Source organism: Mobula birostris, chromosome 18, assembly GCF_030028105.1.
Source record: "Mobula birostris isolate sMobBir1 chromosome 18, sMobBir1.hap1, whole genome shotgun sequence".
NCBI classification, from domain to species: Eukaryota; Metazoa; Chordata; class Chondrichthyes; order Myliobatiformes; family Myliobatidae; genus Mobula; species Mobula birostris.
Window position 1 is genome coordinate 71,362,970 of NC_092387.1, and position 19,175 is coordinate 71,382,144.

At 42.3% G+C, this 19,175-nt stretch overlaps 1 protein-coding gene across 2 annotated transcripts in view; it reads right to left on the bottom strand.

Moving 5' to 3' along the window:
* Window positions 1-6,408: 6,408 nt before the first annotated feature.
* Window positions 6,409-19,175, bottom strand: part of LOC140212228 (vinculin) — a 284,348-nt gene continuing 271,581 nt past the window's right edge. For both annotated transcript variants that reach the window (XM_072282957.1, XM_072282956.1), the window contains 3 exons: window positions 16,475-16,678; window positions 16,041-16,145; window positions 6,409-9,215 (listed from right to left, as the gene is read on the bottom strand). In XM_072282957.1, the coding sequence (XP_072139058.1) occupies window positions 9,069-9,215; window positions 16,041-16,145; window positions 16,475-16,678 (456 nt within the window). In that variant the 3' untranslated portion in view covers window positions 6,409-9,068. The remainder of the gene's footprint in view (window positions 9,216-16,040; window positions 16,146-16,474; window positions 16,679-19,175) is intronic.

Sequence of the window (19,175 nt, forward strand, 5' to 3'; positions counted from 1 at the left end):
CTATTCCTCTTCTCACCCTGTCTCTTGCAAAAACGCCATCCCCTTCTCGCAATTCCTCCGTCTCCGCCGCATCTGCTCTCAGGATGAGGCTTTTCATTCTAGGACGAGGGAGATGTCTTCCTTTTTTAAAGAAAGGGGCTTCCCTTCCTCCACTATCAACTCTGCTCTTAAACGCATCTCCCCCATTTCACGTACATCTGCTCTCACTCCATCCTCCCACCACTCCACTAGGAATAGGGTTCCCCTGGTCCTCACCTACCACCCCACCAGCCTCCGGGTCCAACATATTATTCTCCGTAACTTCCGCCACCTCCAACGGGATCCCACCACTAAGCACATCTTTCCCTCTCCCCCCCCCCCGCATTCCGCAGGGATCGCTCCCTATGCATCTCCCTTGTCCATTCGTTCCCCCCCATCCCCCCCCACTGATCTCCCTCCTGGCACTTATCCGTGTAAGCGGAACAAGTGCTACACATGCCCTTACACTTCCTCCCTTACCACCATTCAGGGCCCCAAACAGTCCTTCCAGGTGAGGCAACACTTCACCTGTGAGTCGACTGGGGTGATATACTGTGTCCGGTGCTCCCGATGTGGCCTTTTATATATTGGCGAGACCCGACGCAGACTGGGAGACCGCTTTGCTGAACATCTACGCTCTGTCCGCCAGAGAAAGCAGGATCTCCCGGTGGCCACACATTTTAATCCCACATCGCATTCCCATTCTGACATGCCTATCCACGGCCTCCTCTACTGTAAAGATGAAGCCACACTCAGGTTGGAGGAACAACACCTTATATTCTGTCTGGGTAGCCTCCAACCTGATGGCATGAACATCGACTTCTCTAACTTCCGCTAAGGCCCCACCTCCCCCTCGTACCCCATCTGTTACTTATTTTTATGCACACATTCTTTCTCTCACTCTCCTTTTTCTCCCTCTGTCCCTCTGAATATACCTCTTGCCCATCCTCTGGGTCCCCCCCCCCCCACCTTGTCTTTCTTCCCGGACCTCCTGTCCCATGATCCTCTCGTATCCCCTTTTGCCTATCACCTGTCCAGCTCTCGGCTCTATCCCTCCCCATCCTGTCTTCTGCTATCATTTTGGATCTCCCCCTCCCCCTCCAACTTTCAAATCCCTTACTCACTCTTCCTTCAGTTAGTCCTGACGAAGGGTCTCGGCCTGAAACGTCGACTGCACCTCTTCCTACAGATGCTACCTGGCCTGCTGCGTTCACCAGCAACCTTGATGTGTGTTGAGTAAAAAGACAGTAGCTCTGAGTTCTTACAAAAGATAGATTCAAATATTGATTAAAATTCCTTTGACTCGTAAAAGTGCTTCTCTCGAATGAATGAATATACATGGAATTATATAATGACCAACCTACTGTCGAAGGTTAATTGTTTAACAATGCAATAATAAGCAATCAACATCAGTTTTAAACTTAAAATTAACCAATAAGATCTCATGGCTAGAAATAAAGTAGCGAACCAAATCAGGGGGGACCTAACACTCCCCGAATGGTATCTTTAAAAGATGCCACCAACTGAACTCAGGGCTTTCACAAAAAAAAGATTAAGCAATTACAGTCAATGTTCCAGATCAAGTGAATAGCACACTCAGATACTAAAAAGTAATAAGACCATCAACTCGATTTGAAATGTAGGATTAAAATTCTGTCTTTCAAGAGCAATCACTACTCACAGCTGTTGAAAATCCATGCATTAAAAAAAATAGCCATAATGTAATGGTTTGGACAGGTTTCCTCTAAACTGAGGATTTTATACCATAGGCATTTTACATTCAACGCTTCATAAAATTTCATTTACAATGAACAGACAGAAACTACTCAACGTACTGATAATAAAGTGAATCATATTTCCAAAATCAAACACATTTTATCGAAAGGGGTTAAGAATACACTTCCTCTACCTGCCTGTAGTTTGGTTCAGAAACAGTCGGCCCAAACGTCAACTGTGCTTTTTTCCCATAGATGCTGCTTTGCCTGCTGAGTTCCTCCAGCATTTTGTTTGTGTTGCTCTGAGCTTCCTATCAAGTCTGGGGGTAATTATGGTGTTGAATGCTGAACTGTAGTCCAGAAACAGCATTCTAACATATGCATCCCTCTTCTCCAGGTGAGTGAGCACACTGTGTAATGCTGTGGCTATGATATCATCGGTAGACCGGCTCCATTGGTAGGCAAATTGTAGGGGGTCCAGTGTGGGTGGTAGCGTGCTGCAGATGTAGTCTTTAACCAGTCTTTCAAAGCAATTTGCTTATAATTGAAGTGAGTGTGACAGGGCGCCAATCATTCAGGCATGCTACCTCAGGAAAACAAGGTCATCCATTGAAGGAGCTGGTTTGTAATCATTCTTTGTATGGACTGAGACAGATTCGCCTTTGCTTGCTGTGTTGCTTGTCAAACCTCTTTGTTATGTCAAGGCGGGAGGATGATAGGACTGATGAAAACTTTTCTTGATGTGTATGCTGCTTAGGCAAGGAGTCATGGGACTGGGACACCTGTTTTCTAGAATGCTAGTTCTGAAGACTTCTGCAGGTAAGGATTTGTGTGCACTTGTAGGAAGACATATCATACCGTGACCCACCCAAGTGCTAATCTGCACAAAGGAAGCATGTCTGGAGGCCCATTACATTGCTTGAGTATCCTGTGTACCTGTGTGATGACAGGAGCAGCATCACAGCCTTTGGGTCGAGTGATGGTATCTTACTGGCTACGGACTTGAGGTCAGGGTGGCGAGTTGCTGCTTCTGGAGTGGCAATTTCCTTCCTGCTATCCGGAAGTTTGTCGCATTCAATGAGCATGGGGAGAGCCAAACGTTTTCAACAACAAATTCACAATAAAGCCGTATTCACCGTATGTGATACAACTGCACATATCTTAAGGGAGGTGTCATCAGTTATGTTAAAGACATTGGAAAAAGTTGATCTAGCTAGAGATTTGTTGCTCTGATCATACAAGACAACATACATCCTCATCTCACTGTGGCCTTCTGGGCAAACGTTGAAAAGACAGGTCTTTGAACCTGACTTACTAGGCAGAGCTTTCCCCATAGACCTCAGTACAGGAAGAGGTGGGATTCATCTCCCTCAGCACCATGCTGTAAAGAAGTACTTGTGTTGTTCTTCACAGACCAGGGAAGTGGGCCAATATGAAGAGCTGCAGTATTCAGTACACTGGATGGCAGCATTACAGTCCATCGCCTGCTGGCTGCTTGAAGAGCAGTAGCGGAAAGATAATGGAGTCTCTTTAAGAAAGGCACTTTGCTCCTCTGGTTTCTCCCTGAAGCCACTTCCGGATAGTGTGTGGTTTCTGATGTAGAGGTCACTGTTTGCTAGGATCTTTTGATAAAGTTTTTCTCGGATTTAGGTGGTGTTGAGGTGGAGGTGGTCATGATAAAGCTGGAGTCATTCCTCATTTTGGCATCAGCCCATAGAAAGGTGGGAAGCTGACTCCATTTTCCAGTTTGTATCTAGTTCCCTCTGACATCCACTTCTGTAGATTAAAGGAGAGTTTCTACGAGATGGGATTAATTCCTTGTGTAGTGTCGAGGTAAGACAAGTCAGGTAATTAGCAAGTAGCCTCCAACTCCAATAGCAGGCCTACTAGCTCCTGCAGATGTTGCTAGAAATCTTGGGAAGGAACAAGTTTGTTGAAGAGAGAGGACTCTGTCGCTGCCAGACTAAACAGGGTACTGAATGAACTGAGCTTATTCTGTTTGCATGCTCAGCCACTTCACCAGCAGGTCAAGTTCTTCTCTAGGCTTGGGTTTGAGGTCTTCAGTGGTGTTGGAGAATGTGGACATCCAAACCCAGTAATTTTCTGGCATATCATCAAATTTGGTGAGTCTGGCCGTCAGCAGGTAACGACTGGCCGGGAATCTCACAAGATCTAACACAACGTGATCGGGTTGGGGTTCATGTGGGTGTATGGTGCACCTTATCAGGAGGCTGAGCGGCATGACCACCTGTGTTATGTAGCCACGTAGTTGTAGACTCCAAGGTTCATAGGTACCATGGCATGTCTCGCTCATATCTATGAGTGAATGAGTGGCCATTGGACGTTTTGAGATACCTGCCTGTTCAGTGTGACTACAAGCATATGAGAGAGGCTGTCTCTGTTCTGACCTGTTTAGGTAAAAGGTGTCAAGTTGTGGAGTATTATCGTGAGGGAGAGGAGACCTCCTTCAGTCTTGAATGGCTTGCCTGAGTCTACTGTGAGTGGGTGTAAGCAAAAGCAGACTAGTCTTGAATGTGCCTCTTGGTCTTCTCAGCTGAATGACATGGTGAGTTTGATCTGACATTATCATTCTCGGCTAGCTGCTCCACGCCCACCTTAAAGACTTTGGCTTCGGGTAAGTACATGCCTCTTTTGCATGCTCCAGTATTGCTTCCAGGTGGGTCTTTTAATTCAGCCTGTCTCACTTCAACATCAATTTCTCTATATGCAAATGATGCCCTGACTAACGCTGCTTCAGCCCTTGCCCAGGCTTTTAGTGCTGCTGTGCTTGCTGCGGATCCACTGGATGGTCTAGGTAATCTAGATGAGAGTAACAAACACATTGACCTGGTTTCAAGGGTTCTCATCTCCATTGCCGACTTTTTAACTTCCTGTAATGCGGGAGCTTGCAGAATCAGCATCTTATTACTGTGAATGGAATCACTGGTGAGGGTTATTTTTTAAGTATTTGCCCTCGCTCAAGAGTTTCCCGTTTCTTAAGCTAAGCAGATAGATGAACTCCAGTCACAGCGTATGGGTACTTTTAAAGTCCGACACGATACAGTACCAAGGAACTGAGTAACAAGACAGTACTTAGCGTTCTCAGGAATGATAGATTGAAATATGGATCAAAATTCCTTTGACTTGTAAAAGAGCTTCTGATGAATGAATGAGTGCACAGGCGATTATATAATGGCAGACCTAATGTCGAAAGTTAATTGCTTAATAATATCATTCAGCAGGAGGTCCCTTCTGCAAGATGGCAGTGGTCAAAAACCTGCTGTGGCTGACTCAGGTTCGGAATGCTGCTGCTCGTACAATTTGTCCCCCTCCCTCCCCAACCCTCCCACTCCACACTTCACCCTCAACCCTCCCCCCTCCCTCCCCAACACTCCCCCACTCCATCCTTCACCCAATCCTCCCCCATCCTTCAACCTCAACCCACCCCCTCCCTCAACCCTCCCCCTTCTTCCTCAACCCTCCCCCTCCACACTTCACCCTCCCCCCTCCCCAACTCTTCTTCCCACTCCACACTTCACCCTCAGCCCTCCCACTCCCTCCCCAACCCCCCCACTCCACACTTCACCCTCAGCCCTCCCACTCCCTCCCCAACCCCCCCACTCCACCCTTCACCCTCAACCCTCCCACTCCCTCCCCAACCCCCCCACTCCACCCTTCACCCTCAACCCTCCCACTCCACACTTCACCCCCAACCCTCCCCCCTCCCTCCCCAACACTCCCCCACTCCATCCTTCACCCAATCCTCCCCATCCTTCAACCTCAACCCACCCCCTCCCTCAACCCTCCCCCTTCCTCCGCAACCCTCCCCCTCCACACTTCACCCTCCCCCCTCCCCACCCTTCACCCTCAGCCCTCCCCCTTCCTCCTCAACCCTCCCACTCCACACTTCACCCTCAACCCTCCCCCCTCCCTCCCCAACACTCCCCCACTCCATCCTTCACCCAATCCTCCCCCATCCTTCAACCTCAACCCACCCCCTCCCTCAACCCTCCCCCTTCTTCCTCAACCCTCCCCCTCCACACTTCACCCTCCCCCCTCCCCAACTCTTCTTCCCACTCCACACTTCACCCTCAGCCCTCCCACTCCCTCCCCAACCCCCCCACTCCACACTTCACCCTCAGCCCTCCCACTCCCTCCCCAACCCCCCCACTCCACCCTTCACCCTCAACCCTCCCACTCCCTCCCCAACCCCCCCACTCCACCCTTCACCCTCAACCCTCCCACTCCACACTTCACCCCCAACCCTCCCCCCTCCCTCCCCAACACTCCCCCACTCCATCCTTCACTCAATCCTCCCCATCCTTCAACCTCAACCCACCCCCTCCCTCAACCCTCCCCCTTCCTCCTCAACCCTCCCACTCCACACTTCACCCTCAACCCTCCCACTCGCTCCCCCACTCCATCCTTCACCCAACCCTCCCCCTCCCTCAACTCTCCCCCCTCAGCCCTCCCCCTCCCTCCTCAACCCTCCCACTCCACCCTTCACTCTCAGCCCTCCCCCTCTCCCACTGATGTGAGATTTGTCATTCTATAATTTCCTGGATTATCTCCTTTTCCTTTCTTGAATAAAGCAACAACGGTGGCTACTCGATACAACTTTACACTTATCTGAGCTCACAAATTTATATTTTAATTAAAGGAAGCAGACAAAGAATGAAATGTTAAAAATACTTTATTTTAAAACTGCAGGCACTTAATGTAGCAAATAAGTAAACTTTAGTTTAACAAGTTACAAATCCTGCTAAAGCCAATGTTTCACCGTGTTGTTCATATTGCATTGAAAACCAATGTGACTGAACAGAATTAAAATTAGATTAAGCATTATATTCCCAGCCAAAGTAGTCTGATATTTCTGATACAAGAGGTGATTAATTTGACACTTAAAATTGAATTTTTTTGTTGCACAATTCCTTGTCACATCATTAAGTAATCAGTATCAAGGACCACCACGCAGAAATTGCAATTTGTGAAGGAAAACAGGTTCTATCTACATGACCATATTCAAAAATTTATTATATCATAAAACACAACTCAATCTGGCACCACAACCATGAGTTGGGTACCTGAGCATAATCCAAGCTCAAACTAAATCCAGCATTTAGGGTCATGTCGTTTCTTGTGTGACATGTACATTCATTAAATTGTACATAAAGGTTAACAGTAGATTTGAGGGAAATTACTGTAATATTACACATGGCTAACCCAAATTACAGAATAAACAGGAATAAATATTCCAGGAAAGAGCACAATTTCAAGAATGCTTGATGAAAATCTGCATATTTACAACTGTTGCTGTAATTTCATGCATTAATATCTGCAGTGAAAGGAAGCCAAGGTTGCGCCACTGTCAGCAAAAACAAGTGGATACTGTTTTCAAACCTAAATAATTATTGTGCATTTTGCAAAATGAACACTCAAGATTCTAACAAAATAATTTGCATTCTTTCTGTAGATTTGGCCTCCTGTCAAGACCTACTCTTGCAGGAAAACATACATTGAAGCGAAAGGAACATGCTGCACTTCTCATCCCTTTTGCAATCTATTTTTAAGGAAGTGTATGGAAATTTAAGGCCATAACTTGAACTGGTGCATGATAAGACAATTATGGAAGTAACTGAACCTTCTTAGTAAAGATAACTGAGCACAAATATACAAGAAAGCAAAACTAAACATCACCAATAATATCTGTGATCTTCTACCTCAATAATTCTGAATTAAATTTTAAACTTTAATATACATTATTCCCCCCAGAACAAATTGTCTACAAAGATTCATTGTGGGAAATGTACAAATTTCAACAAACTGCTGTATTTGTATGTGAATACCGAAAGTTACTGACACATATTAGAAATAACTTGGTGATTTTATGTGCTGAAAATTGCTGTATTAAAACTTGCAGTATGGATATAATACTCATTTTCACAACTGTGAGAAGTCAAAAAATGAGTATATTACTAGATACAATGATAGATTGTCAAAAAGTGTTCCAATCCCTTTAAACATATTAATATATTGTGAACCAATTGTATATAAATGTTTTGGATTAAAATATCTAGACTGTCAATTTCTTGTACCTAATTATAAAGTTCAAGAAAGGATTTAGTTTCAAGAATATTAACCACCAGGTCTTAATTATCTTACAAGGGCTTATCACCTTCTCAACTTTGCAAGAATTTGAGCAATATCACAGGATTTTGTGAAGCATTTTGTCCACACTTACCAACATTAAACAGTACCTCTGGAAAAATTCTGATATTCGCACTGACTGATGAAATAGTTCCAGCAAAAACAAATCCCACAATGTATTTAGTCCAGAATTTAACTGTTATAAAAATAATACAATTTCCAGTTAAAGTAATACACTAGATGCAAATGTTTGTGATAAAGTCCCACATTACAGTTGTGTGTTTTCTAATTCTAACAGTAATTCTTCTAGGCATTGTAGGTACCATGATTCAAGCACAATTGCGTTTACATCTAACAAACTGTTCTTCAATTCCCGATAGCAAGATGAAATGATTTTGACATTTTATTCAATACTCTGAGATTAATAGTTCACTTGTCTCAAAACAATGCCTTCCATAAAGAAACTTACCATGCACAGTCTTTGGCTTAACAATGGTTAATGTTCAGATATGAAAGTACTAAGAACAGGACCTGTATAAATATTATAATCAAATTAGCACATCCTCCACAACTCTAAATGTAATCCAAGCCTACCCACAGCAAGTACACTAAAGTGTTGAATCAAACTTCAGAGCTAAGATAGATCAAACATATGGATGCTGGGCAAATTATACAAGTTGACTCTGAAATAAGTTATATATCAATTTAAGTAAAATAAATCACTTATGACATTTCACTGATTTATGTCTGATCATACTTTCATCATTTAAGACTCCACCAGTGCTTAACATTTGAAAGGCAGGAGATGGAGAAACTTTCACTTATTTCTATATTATGCAAAATATGATTTATAGACCAGCAGAGAAAATTGGTAACAAATATTGGAAAAAGTACACATTTTTAGTGGTTTAATGGAAAGCTGTAAAGCAGAAGTGTAAAAACAATGCTAGACATTTTCATAATTCTAATAGTGTCATACATGCAAGACATATAGTTAATAATTAGCAAAGATTATGTATTATTGAACAATGTGATAAGATACATTATGTCAACACTAAAACCACAATGCCACTCTGTGTCACTTTACTCTCCCACTGCACTGATGTAAAGCAATTCACTTTCTCAAAGGCCATCTTTCCTTCCCCCTTTTCAAAATGAACAGGGCCAGGCAAAGGCGAACGTGTGTATTTACTGATACCAGGGAGTTTTCCGAACCCAGCGGAGTGTGAATCCTGCATCTGTTCTGATCTTGATGGATGCAGCTTCTGCTTCTCGTACAGTTTCCTTCACAGACTGCATCAGATTTTGAGCATTATGAACCAACATTTCTGTAGCCTGACAGGAGAAATTGAACAGTCACATAAACATTAAATAGAAGCAATGTTAGCAACAAGATCTTGAAAAATTATTGCAGTTTCAATAAAACAGCCTGCAACTTTATGTGAACATGCCCTGTTTAAAGTCTATCGATAGGGCAAGTCATTGGTTTTAAACTTGTCATTATTGAAATTCTATTCATTCTTTTTTCATTTTGGGTTGTAGGTACTTAATCAACAATCCCCCGCAAAATACCTTCTCTACTTGCCTGCAGTAATTCAATGTCTCCTTCAATTAAAGATAGATAACAAATACAGACCTTATTAACCATGTCAACTTCCTTTGCATGAATATAAAATATTGCACAAATTTGTAGACATTTGTGACAAAAATAAGACACATTTGTCCATGACTGTTTCCTGAGTCAGTACATGGAGTGCCTTCCTCGGATGGTGCAATATCGGACCTTCTTTTCGAGAACACGATAGGGCACTAACTGAAGTGACAGTCAGGGAGCCCTTGGGCTCTATTAACCATAATTCCATTAGTTTTTAGATACTGATGGAAAGGTCTGCAAGTTTGGCTCTTATACTGGAGCAGGGGTAATTTTGGAGGAACTAGACAGGATCTAGCAGAGGTTGATTCTACTTTCTTACGGACCTCCCATTTGTCATTTGGTCCTTTCTCACTTAGAGAGTCCGGGGCAGAAGGGAAAACCTAGCAGGTTCAGGGAACCCTGTCTGATGAGCCATACTAGGGCTCTGGTCTAGAGAAAGGAGGAGGTATACATTGAGTTCAGGAAGTTAGAATGAGTGAATCCCTTACAAAAAAAAATCTGCAGAGCTGGAAATCCAAGCAACACACACAAAATGCTGGAAGAACTCAGCAGGCCAGGCAGCATCTATGGAAAAAAAGTACAGTTGACGTTTTGGGCCAGAACCGGTCCTGCTGATGTGTTTCAGCCCGAAACGTCAACTGTTCTTTTTTTTCCTCCATAGATGCTGCCTGGCCTGCTGAGTTCCTCTAGCATTTTGCGTGTTTTGAGTGAATCCCTTGATAACTATAAAAAGTTTAAGGACAAAATCAGGAGGGCAAAGTTATGAATGGATCTGACAGGTAGGCTTAAGAAAAATTTCAAAAAGTGTTATGACTGCATTAAGAGAAAAATGGTGGTCACAGAAAGAGTTGCTCCCTTGGAGATCAGCAGGGTCACCTACCTCTCGGGCCGCAAGAGATAGGTGGGCTTTTTAATAAATATTTCTTATCATAGTTGCTGAAGAGATAAGGGAAACAAGTGAAGATATTTTGGAGGACATTCATATTATCAGGGTGGAGGTATTTGCAACCTTGGACTGTGTAGGAGGCCAGAGAAGAAAACTACAAATACCTGTAGAGATATTTACTTCATTGTTAGCCACTGGTGAAGTTCACAAAGACTGGAAGGTGGCTAATGTTCTATTTTTTTTAAAAAGTAAGGTAGCAAGGACAAGACAGGTAACTACCACATGGTAGGCTTATTCAGGAAGTTAGAAGGCATGGGATCCAGGGAAGTTTGGCCAGGTGGATTCAGAATTGGCTTGCCTGCAGAAGGCAGAGGGTGGTGGTGGAGGGAGTACATTCAGATTGGAGGATTGTGACTAGTGGTGTCCCACAAGGATCGGTTCTGGGACCTCTACTTTTCGTGATTTTTATTAACGACCTGGATGTGGGGGTGGGTTGGCAAGTTTGCAGATGACACAAAGGTTGGTGGTGTTGTAGATAGTGTAGAGGATTGTCAAAGATTGCAGAGAGACATTGATAGGATGCAGAAGTGGGCTGAGAAGTGGCAGATGGAGTTCAACCCGGAGAAGTGTGAGGTGGTACACTTTGGAAGGACAAACTCCAAGGCAGAGTACAAAGTAAATGGCAGGATACTTGGTAGTGTGGAGGAGCAGAGGGATCTGGGGGTACATGTCCACAGATCCCTGAAAGTTGCCTCACAGGTGGATAGGGTAGTTAAGAAAGCTTATGGGGTGTTAGCTTTCATAAGTCGAGGGATAGAGTTTAAGAGTCGCGATGTAATGATGCAGCTCTATAAAACTCCGGTTAGGCCACACTTGGAGTACTGTGTCCAGTTCTAGTCACCTCACGATAGGAAGGATGTGGAAGCATTGGAAAGGGTACAGAGGAGATTTACCAGGATGCTGCCTGGTTTAGAAAGTATGCATTATGATCAGAGATTAAGGGAGCTAGGGCTTTACTCTTTGGAGAGAAGGAGGATGAGAGGAGACATGATAGAGGTGTACAAGATAATAAGAGGAGTAGATAGAGTGGATAGCCAGCACCTCTTCCCCAGGGCACCACTGCTCAATACAAGAGGACATGGCTTTAGGGTAAGGGATGGGAAGTTCAAGGGGGATATTAGAGGAAGGTTTTTTACTCAGAGAGTGGTTGGTGCGTGGAATGCACTGCCTGAGTCAGTGGTGGAGGCAGATACACTAGTGAAATTTAAGAGACTACTAGACAGGTATATGGAGGAATTTAAGGTGGGGGCTTATATGGGAGGCAGGGTTTGAGGGTCGGCACAACATTGTGGGCCGAAGGGCCTGTACTGTGCTGTACTATTCTATGTTCTAACTATAGGCTGATCAGTATGACATCAGTAGTGTGGAAGGTACTGGAGAAAATATCTGAGAGAAAGGATTTACCAGCATTGGCAAAGACAAAGTACGATCAGGAGGATTTAGCATAACTTTCTACATGGAAAATCATAATTAAACAATCTTTTGGAGTTTTTTGGAAAGATAGTGAAAAGGGTGAGCACAGGGCAGTGACTTATCTATCTGGAATGTAGAAAAGCCTTTGACAAGGTCTGGAAGGTTAAGTCCCATAGAATCCTGGGTGAGCTGATTAGAGGATTCAAAATTAGCTCAGTGGTAGCAAGCAGAGGGATTTGTGGTTGAAAGTTGTTTCTCGGTGACTAGTGTGCCACAGGGATTAGTACTGAGTCCCTCGTTAGTCATTGTTTTATAACCATATAACAATTACAGCACAGAAACAGGCTATCTTGACCCTTCTAGTCCATGCTGAACTCTTACTCTCACCTAGTCCCACCGACCTGCACTCAGCCCATAACCCTCCATTCCTTTCCTGTCTATATAGCTATCCAATTTAACTTTAAATGACAACATCGAACCTGCCTCAACCACTTCTGCTGGAAGCTCGTTCCACACAGCTACCACTCTCTGAGTAAAGAAGTTCCCCCTCGTGTTACCCCTAAACTTTTGCCCTTAACTCTCAACTTATGTCCTCTTGTTTGAATCTCCCCCACTCTCTGTGGAAAAAGCCTATCCACGTCAACTCTATCTATCCCCCTCATAATTTTAAATGCCTCTATCAAGTCCTCCCTCAACCTTCTACACTCCAAAGAATAAAGACCCAACTTGTTCAACCTTTCTCTGTAACTTAGGAGATGAAACCCAGGTAACATTCTAGTAAATCTTCTCTGTACTCTGTCAATTTTGTTGACATCTTTCCTATAATTCGGTGACCAGAACTGTACACAATACTCCAAATTTGGCCTTACCAATGCCTTGTACAATTTCAACATTACATCCCAACTCCTATACTCAATGCTCTGATTTATAAAGGCCAGCATACCAAAAGCTTTCTTCACCACCCTATCCACATGAGATTCCACCTTCAGGAAACTATGCACCATTATTCCTAGATCTCTCTGTTCTACTGCATTCTTCAATGCCCTACCATTTACCATGTATGTCCTATTTTGATTAGCCCTACCAAAATGTACCACCTCACATTATCAGCATTAAACTCCATCAGCCATCTTTCAGCCCAGTCTTCTAACTGGCCTAAATCTCTCTGCAAGCTTCAAAAACCTACTTCATTATCAACAACTCCACCTATCTTAGTATCATCTGCATATTTACTAATCCCATCATCCAGATCATAATATATATGACAAACAACATTGGACCCAGTACAGATCCCTGAGGCACACCACTAGTCACCGGCCTCCAATTTGACAAACAGTTATCCACCACTACTCTCTGGCGCCTGCCATCCAGCCACTGCTGAATCCATTTTACTACTTCAATATTAATACCTAATGATTGAACCTTCCTAACTAACCTTCCGTGTGGAACCTTGTCAAAGGCCTTACTGAAGTCCATATAGACAACATCCACCGCTTTACCCTTGTCAACTTTTCTAGTAACCTCTTAAAAAAAATTCAGTAAGATTTGTCAAACATGACTCCACGTTGATTGTTCCTAATCAGACCTTGTCTATCCAGATAATTATATATACCATCTCTAAGAATACTTTCCATCAATTTACCCACCACTGACGTCAAACTCACAGGCCGATAATTGCTAGGTTTACTCTTAGAACCCTTTTTAAACAATGGAACAACATGAGCAATATGCCAATCCTCTGGCACCATCCCAGTTTCTAATGACATTTGAAATATTTCTGCCAGAGCCCCTGCTATTTCCACACTAACTTCCCAGAAGGTCCTGGGGAATATCCTGTCCAGACCCGGAGACCTATCCACTTTTATATTCCTTAAAAGCGCCAGTACTTCCTCTTCTTTAATCATCATGGTTTCCATAACTACCCTACTTGTTTTCCTTACCTTACACAATTCAATATCCTTCTCCTTAGTGAATACCGAAGAAAAGAAATAGTTCAAAATCTCCCCGATCTCTTTTGGCTCCGCACATAGCCGTCCACTCAGATTCTCTAAGGGACCAATTTTATCCCTCACCATCCCTTTTGCTATTAATATAACTGTAGAGACCCTTTGGATTTATTTTCACCTTACTTGCCAAAGCAACCTCATATCTTCTTTTAGCTTTTCTAATTTCTTTAAGATTCTTTTTACATTCTTTATATTCCTCGAGCACCTCATTTACTCCAAGCTGCCTATATTTATTGTAGATCTCTCTCTTTTTCCGAACCAAGTTTCCAATATCCCTTGAAAACCATGGCTCTTTCAAACTTTTAACCTTTCCTTTCAACCTAACAGGAATATAAGATTTCCGTACCCTCAAAATTTCACCTTTAAATGACCTCCATTTCTCTATTACATCCTCCCCATAAAACAAATTGTCCCAATCCACTCCTTCTAAATCCTTTCGCATCTCCTTAAAGTTAGCCTTTCTCCAATCAAAAATCTCAACCCTGGGTCCAGTCCTATCCTTCTCCATAATTATATTGAAACTAATGGCATTGTGATCACTGGACCTGAAGTGCTCCCCAACACATACCTCTGTCGCCTGACCATTTTATACAATGATTTGGATGTAAATGATGAAGGCTTGATTAATAAGTTTCAGATGACACAAAATTTGTTGATAGTGAAGAAAGTTACTGAGGTGTGGCAAATGGATTTCAATAAGTAAGTGCTCAGTGATGAATCTTAAAAGTTAAACTAACCTAGGACTTGTACTGTGAATGGTTGGGCCCCAAGGGGTGTGAATGTACAGAGAGACCTAGGAGCACTAGTGCATTGTTCACTGAAAGCAGGTAGGCAAGGTTATGAAAAAGGTGATTAGCACACAGGTCTTCACTCAGGGTACTAAGTACAGGTGTTAGGACATTATGTTGCAGTTGTGTAAGTCATCGGTGAAGCCAAACTTGAGAGTACTGTGTACAGTTCTGGTCTCCCTATTATAGGAAAGATGTGGCTGTACTGGAAAGAGTGCAAAGAAGATTTATGACCATGTTGTCAGGACTAGAGAGCCCGAGTTATAGGAAGCAGTTGACCAGGCTAGGTCTTTATTTCTTAGAATGTGGAAGAATGAGAGGTGACTTTATAGAAATAATACAAAATTCTGAGGTGGAGAAATAAGACGGATGGTAAATCACCAACACTAGAAAGTCTGTAGAAGCCAGAAATCCAAAACACACCCACACAAGATGCTGGAGGAACTCAGCAGGTCCGATTTTCTGTCGAAAAAGAGTAAACAGTTGACACTTCCGGCTAAGACCCTTCTTTAGGACTGAGAAGGAAAGGGAAGATGCCAGAATAAAATGGTGAGGGGAGGGGAGGAAAAAGGCTAGTAGGAAGGTGATGGATGAAGCCAGGTGTGTGGGAAAGGTCAAGAACTGGAGAAGAAGGAATCTGATGAGAGTAGAGTGGACCATAGGAAAAGGGCCCAGGACTCCATTCCAGGACATCAGAGATGTCCTCCTTCTTTAAAGAATAGTACCCCTTCTTCCCGCCCCAGTGATAAGAGTCCCTATATACAATCTCATCAGCTTCTGCATCCAACACTATCCCTCACAACTTCTGCCATCTTCAAAGGGATCCTACTACTAAACATACCTTTACCTCTGCTCCCTACTGATCTCCCTCCAGGCACTTATCCCTGCAAGTGAGCTAAGTGCTACACCTGTCCATACACCATCTCCCTCACCCCCAAACAGTCGTTCCAGGTGAAACAACACTTCACCTGTGAACCTGCTGGGGTCATCTATTGTGTCCATTTCTCCGAATGGTTCCCTTTCTCAGCAGCAGACTGTGTTTTCATGGTGTCTGCTTCATGTCAGGAACACACATACCACTTAAAGTTATAAACAAAATCAAAATAAAGTTTTTATTGTTAAGAGATCTTAAATATTAACTAGTAGTGGTGTCAGTGCCACTACAGTAGTGCAAAACAAACTTTCATGTTTGAAGCTAAGAACTACTGGAGGAGTTCAGTGGGTTCTGAGCACAGAAGTAACATCTGTGGAGGCAAAATAATTGAGCAGCTGAGGTCCTCCAGTAGTTTGTTTGCAGTCTCCAGATTAATTTGGACTTCACCATCATTTCAATAATTGATTAAAAGATCTCACCTGCTCAGATTCTTCCTCACTAATGTTGGTCCTCCCTAACATTGTAGCTTTGACAGTGGAGAGAATTTTAAGTTGTGTGCTGATAGTTGGAATACGTTCACACACCTGTGATTAACCAAATAAAGTACATGAGCAGCAGAAAAACTATACATTACTGAACTCCAATTTGCTTGCTTTTGTCTTGTACTGTGGACATAGACACGATTGAATTCTTTCCACCTTAGAAAATGAGAATGACTCCAAAAACCACAATCCTGTTTTTCTGTAAAGTTTAATTATTGGAAGAGCTTGATAAAATTTCTTTGTCAAATTCCTCCTATAGAGCTTGGATAATCTGAACATACAAAAGAGATGTTTCAAAAGATGTTCCTATGGATGAAATAAATCTTATCCCAATACTTTTTTCCCTATCTTTCAGAGTTAATTTAGTATACCTGAAGGAGATTAGTTCTGATTCGCTTATCAGTACACTGCTTGGCAACCTCTTTTGCCAGTCGTGTCACTTCATCGGATGCCTTGGCTATGTCCTTAGCACAGTGAATAAGAGCACGTTTGTTTCCGCTGCCACCACGCACCAGCCGAGACATTTCTGCCATCAACAAGGCCATCCTCTTAGCAGCGCCGATGATGTCATTACCCTGATGAACAAAATGACAATTAAAACATTTTCCAGATCTTTTGTTTTGAAAAATTAAGTACATAGCCTCAATCATTACATTTTATACGATTTCCTCAACCAGTTCACAGTCCTATCCTACAGAGCCATTTGGGAATTTAAAATTGATCTTTATTGTCAGAAATAAGCACTCATTCATTTTTTAGTAAAATTTTCCAGGCTGGTATTACCCATTTAAAGGGCACTTTAAATCCAGAATTTTAAAAATAACCTTCAGTGCTCAAAGACTAAAAAAAGCATTCTAAGCCAAGCATAATGGACCTTCAGGGACAAAATTGCTTACTGATAATTTCCATCATATTTGAAGTTAACTTCAAACCAAAGTACATTCAGCTTCATCCAAATGTAGCAGCTCAAAAATACCTTCACTGCAAAGCACATTCACCCCAACAGGTATAGATTTAGTAACAAAAATGATAGAATTAGATAGCTATAACCATGGTAAAATTGCAGATGTTATTTTTTTTGAAATTGATGTATAATGAGAAATAATTCAATTTTTATCATACATCTGAAAGCTGCATGAATGAATAATATTAGCTCTATATCTCCCCATAGATAAGAAATTACGAGCAATAGAGACCGGTCAGTCATGGATTTGATTTTCAGTTCAGTTCACTTATCTTGATGTGGCCAGTAACTAGTTACTCAGACTTAGATCGGGAAGTGAAATGTGGGTTGTCTTTCTGAATCTAACAGGAAATTGATACATTAAAGCTATATCAGTCACCTATAATTCAGTGGTCTTTAGGTGGGGTCACATTGAACTCTGTGGTAATATTAGAGGATGATGATCACAAATAGAATCTGATATCAGGTGGAGTAAATGACAAGAATCAAATGCCAAAATTATCCTATTCAGGGTTACAAAAAAATTCAGTGACAGATCTTATTTGTGTTTATCTAGCAAAATCCAAATTGGGAAAGAATGACTCAATGTACCTTTTTGGTGTGGGGTTCAACATTTGAACCAGTTATATTTCTAGCAAGAGTCCTCAGGTGAGAGGAAGTGAGGTTGATGGTAAATGCACCAAATGCAGGCTGATGGCAGTGTACAGTGGTGTTGGACAGGAACTTGACCTTCCACAAAAATCTAAAACCTTCTTCAAAACTTCCAGTGGTCCTTTCAACAACTATTACATAGAACTCAAAACTGAATGGGGCATACATCAGCTCATGTGAGATTGTTAACAAGAAAGCAAACGTCACTTGTACTTCTTAAATCTTTCTCTAAAGGCTTTCAAGACAGTGAAATATTTATCCAGGCCTTTTACAAACTCTAATTTCCCACCACTGTTTCAATAAGTCTCCCAGAATACTCTCCTCTTCCTAGATACGGGAGAAGAGTTTGCACATAGAGCTGTACAGCACAAGAACAGGCCCTTTGGCCCACAACGTCTGTCGGAACATGTCAATTTAAACTAATCTCATATGCTTACAAATGGTCTACATTCCTCCATCTCCTGCCTATGTGCCAGTCTTAATGTTTCCACCAGCTGACAGTGCATTCTGTGTAAAATAAAAACAAGACTTACCTTGTAAATATCCTTTAAAACTCATTCCACACTCATCTTAAATCTATGCATTCGGAATAAGGACTCTGACTATCTATGCCAGACCTCCCATGATTTTATAATGTACTATCAGGATGCCCACTAGCTTCTGATCCTCCAGAGAAAACAATCCAAATTTGTCCAGCTTCCCCTTATTGTGAATACTCTCTAATCCAGGCAGCGTACTGGAGAATGTCTTCTGCACCCTCTCTAAAGCCTCCACATTCTTCCGGCATTGTGGTGAATAGGATTGCACAGAACACTCCAAATGTGGCCTGTCCAACACTTTACACAGCTGTGTCAACTATTATACTCAAAACCCTGACTGCTGAAGGCAAGCAGGTCATTCACCAACTTCATCGGCCTATCCACTTGTGTTACCACTTTCAATGAACTACAGACTCACTGATCCCACCAAGATCCTTCTGTGCATCAACGCCCACAAGAATCCTGCCATTTACTGTTTAATTTCCTCAGACATTCGACCTCCCATATTGTAACACTTCACACTTGTCCAGATTAAACTCTTGTCATTTTTCTTCTTATTTTTCAACTGATCTATATCCTGCTGTATCATTTGACAACATTCTGCAATATTCACAACTCTGCCAATGTTGATGTAATCTGCAAACTCACTAATCAGCCATTGTTAACCTGCTGTTGGGCCAAGGATCCTGTTTCCTAAATTTGCCATCATGATTCTAAAGCATTCATTTTCTTTCCAATAAGAATGCCAATCAGCCTAACCCTACTTAAACTTGTACGTGAAAAAAGAACTGAATCACATCATTTGCTTCTATTAAAGATATGATTGGTATTTTCCAAAGCTACTCATCAGTCAAATAATCTTTACTGTCTTATCAGTCTCAAAGTTCTTTTCCAGTGCATATCAATTAACTATTTACT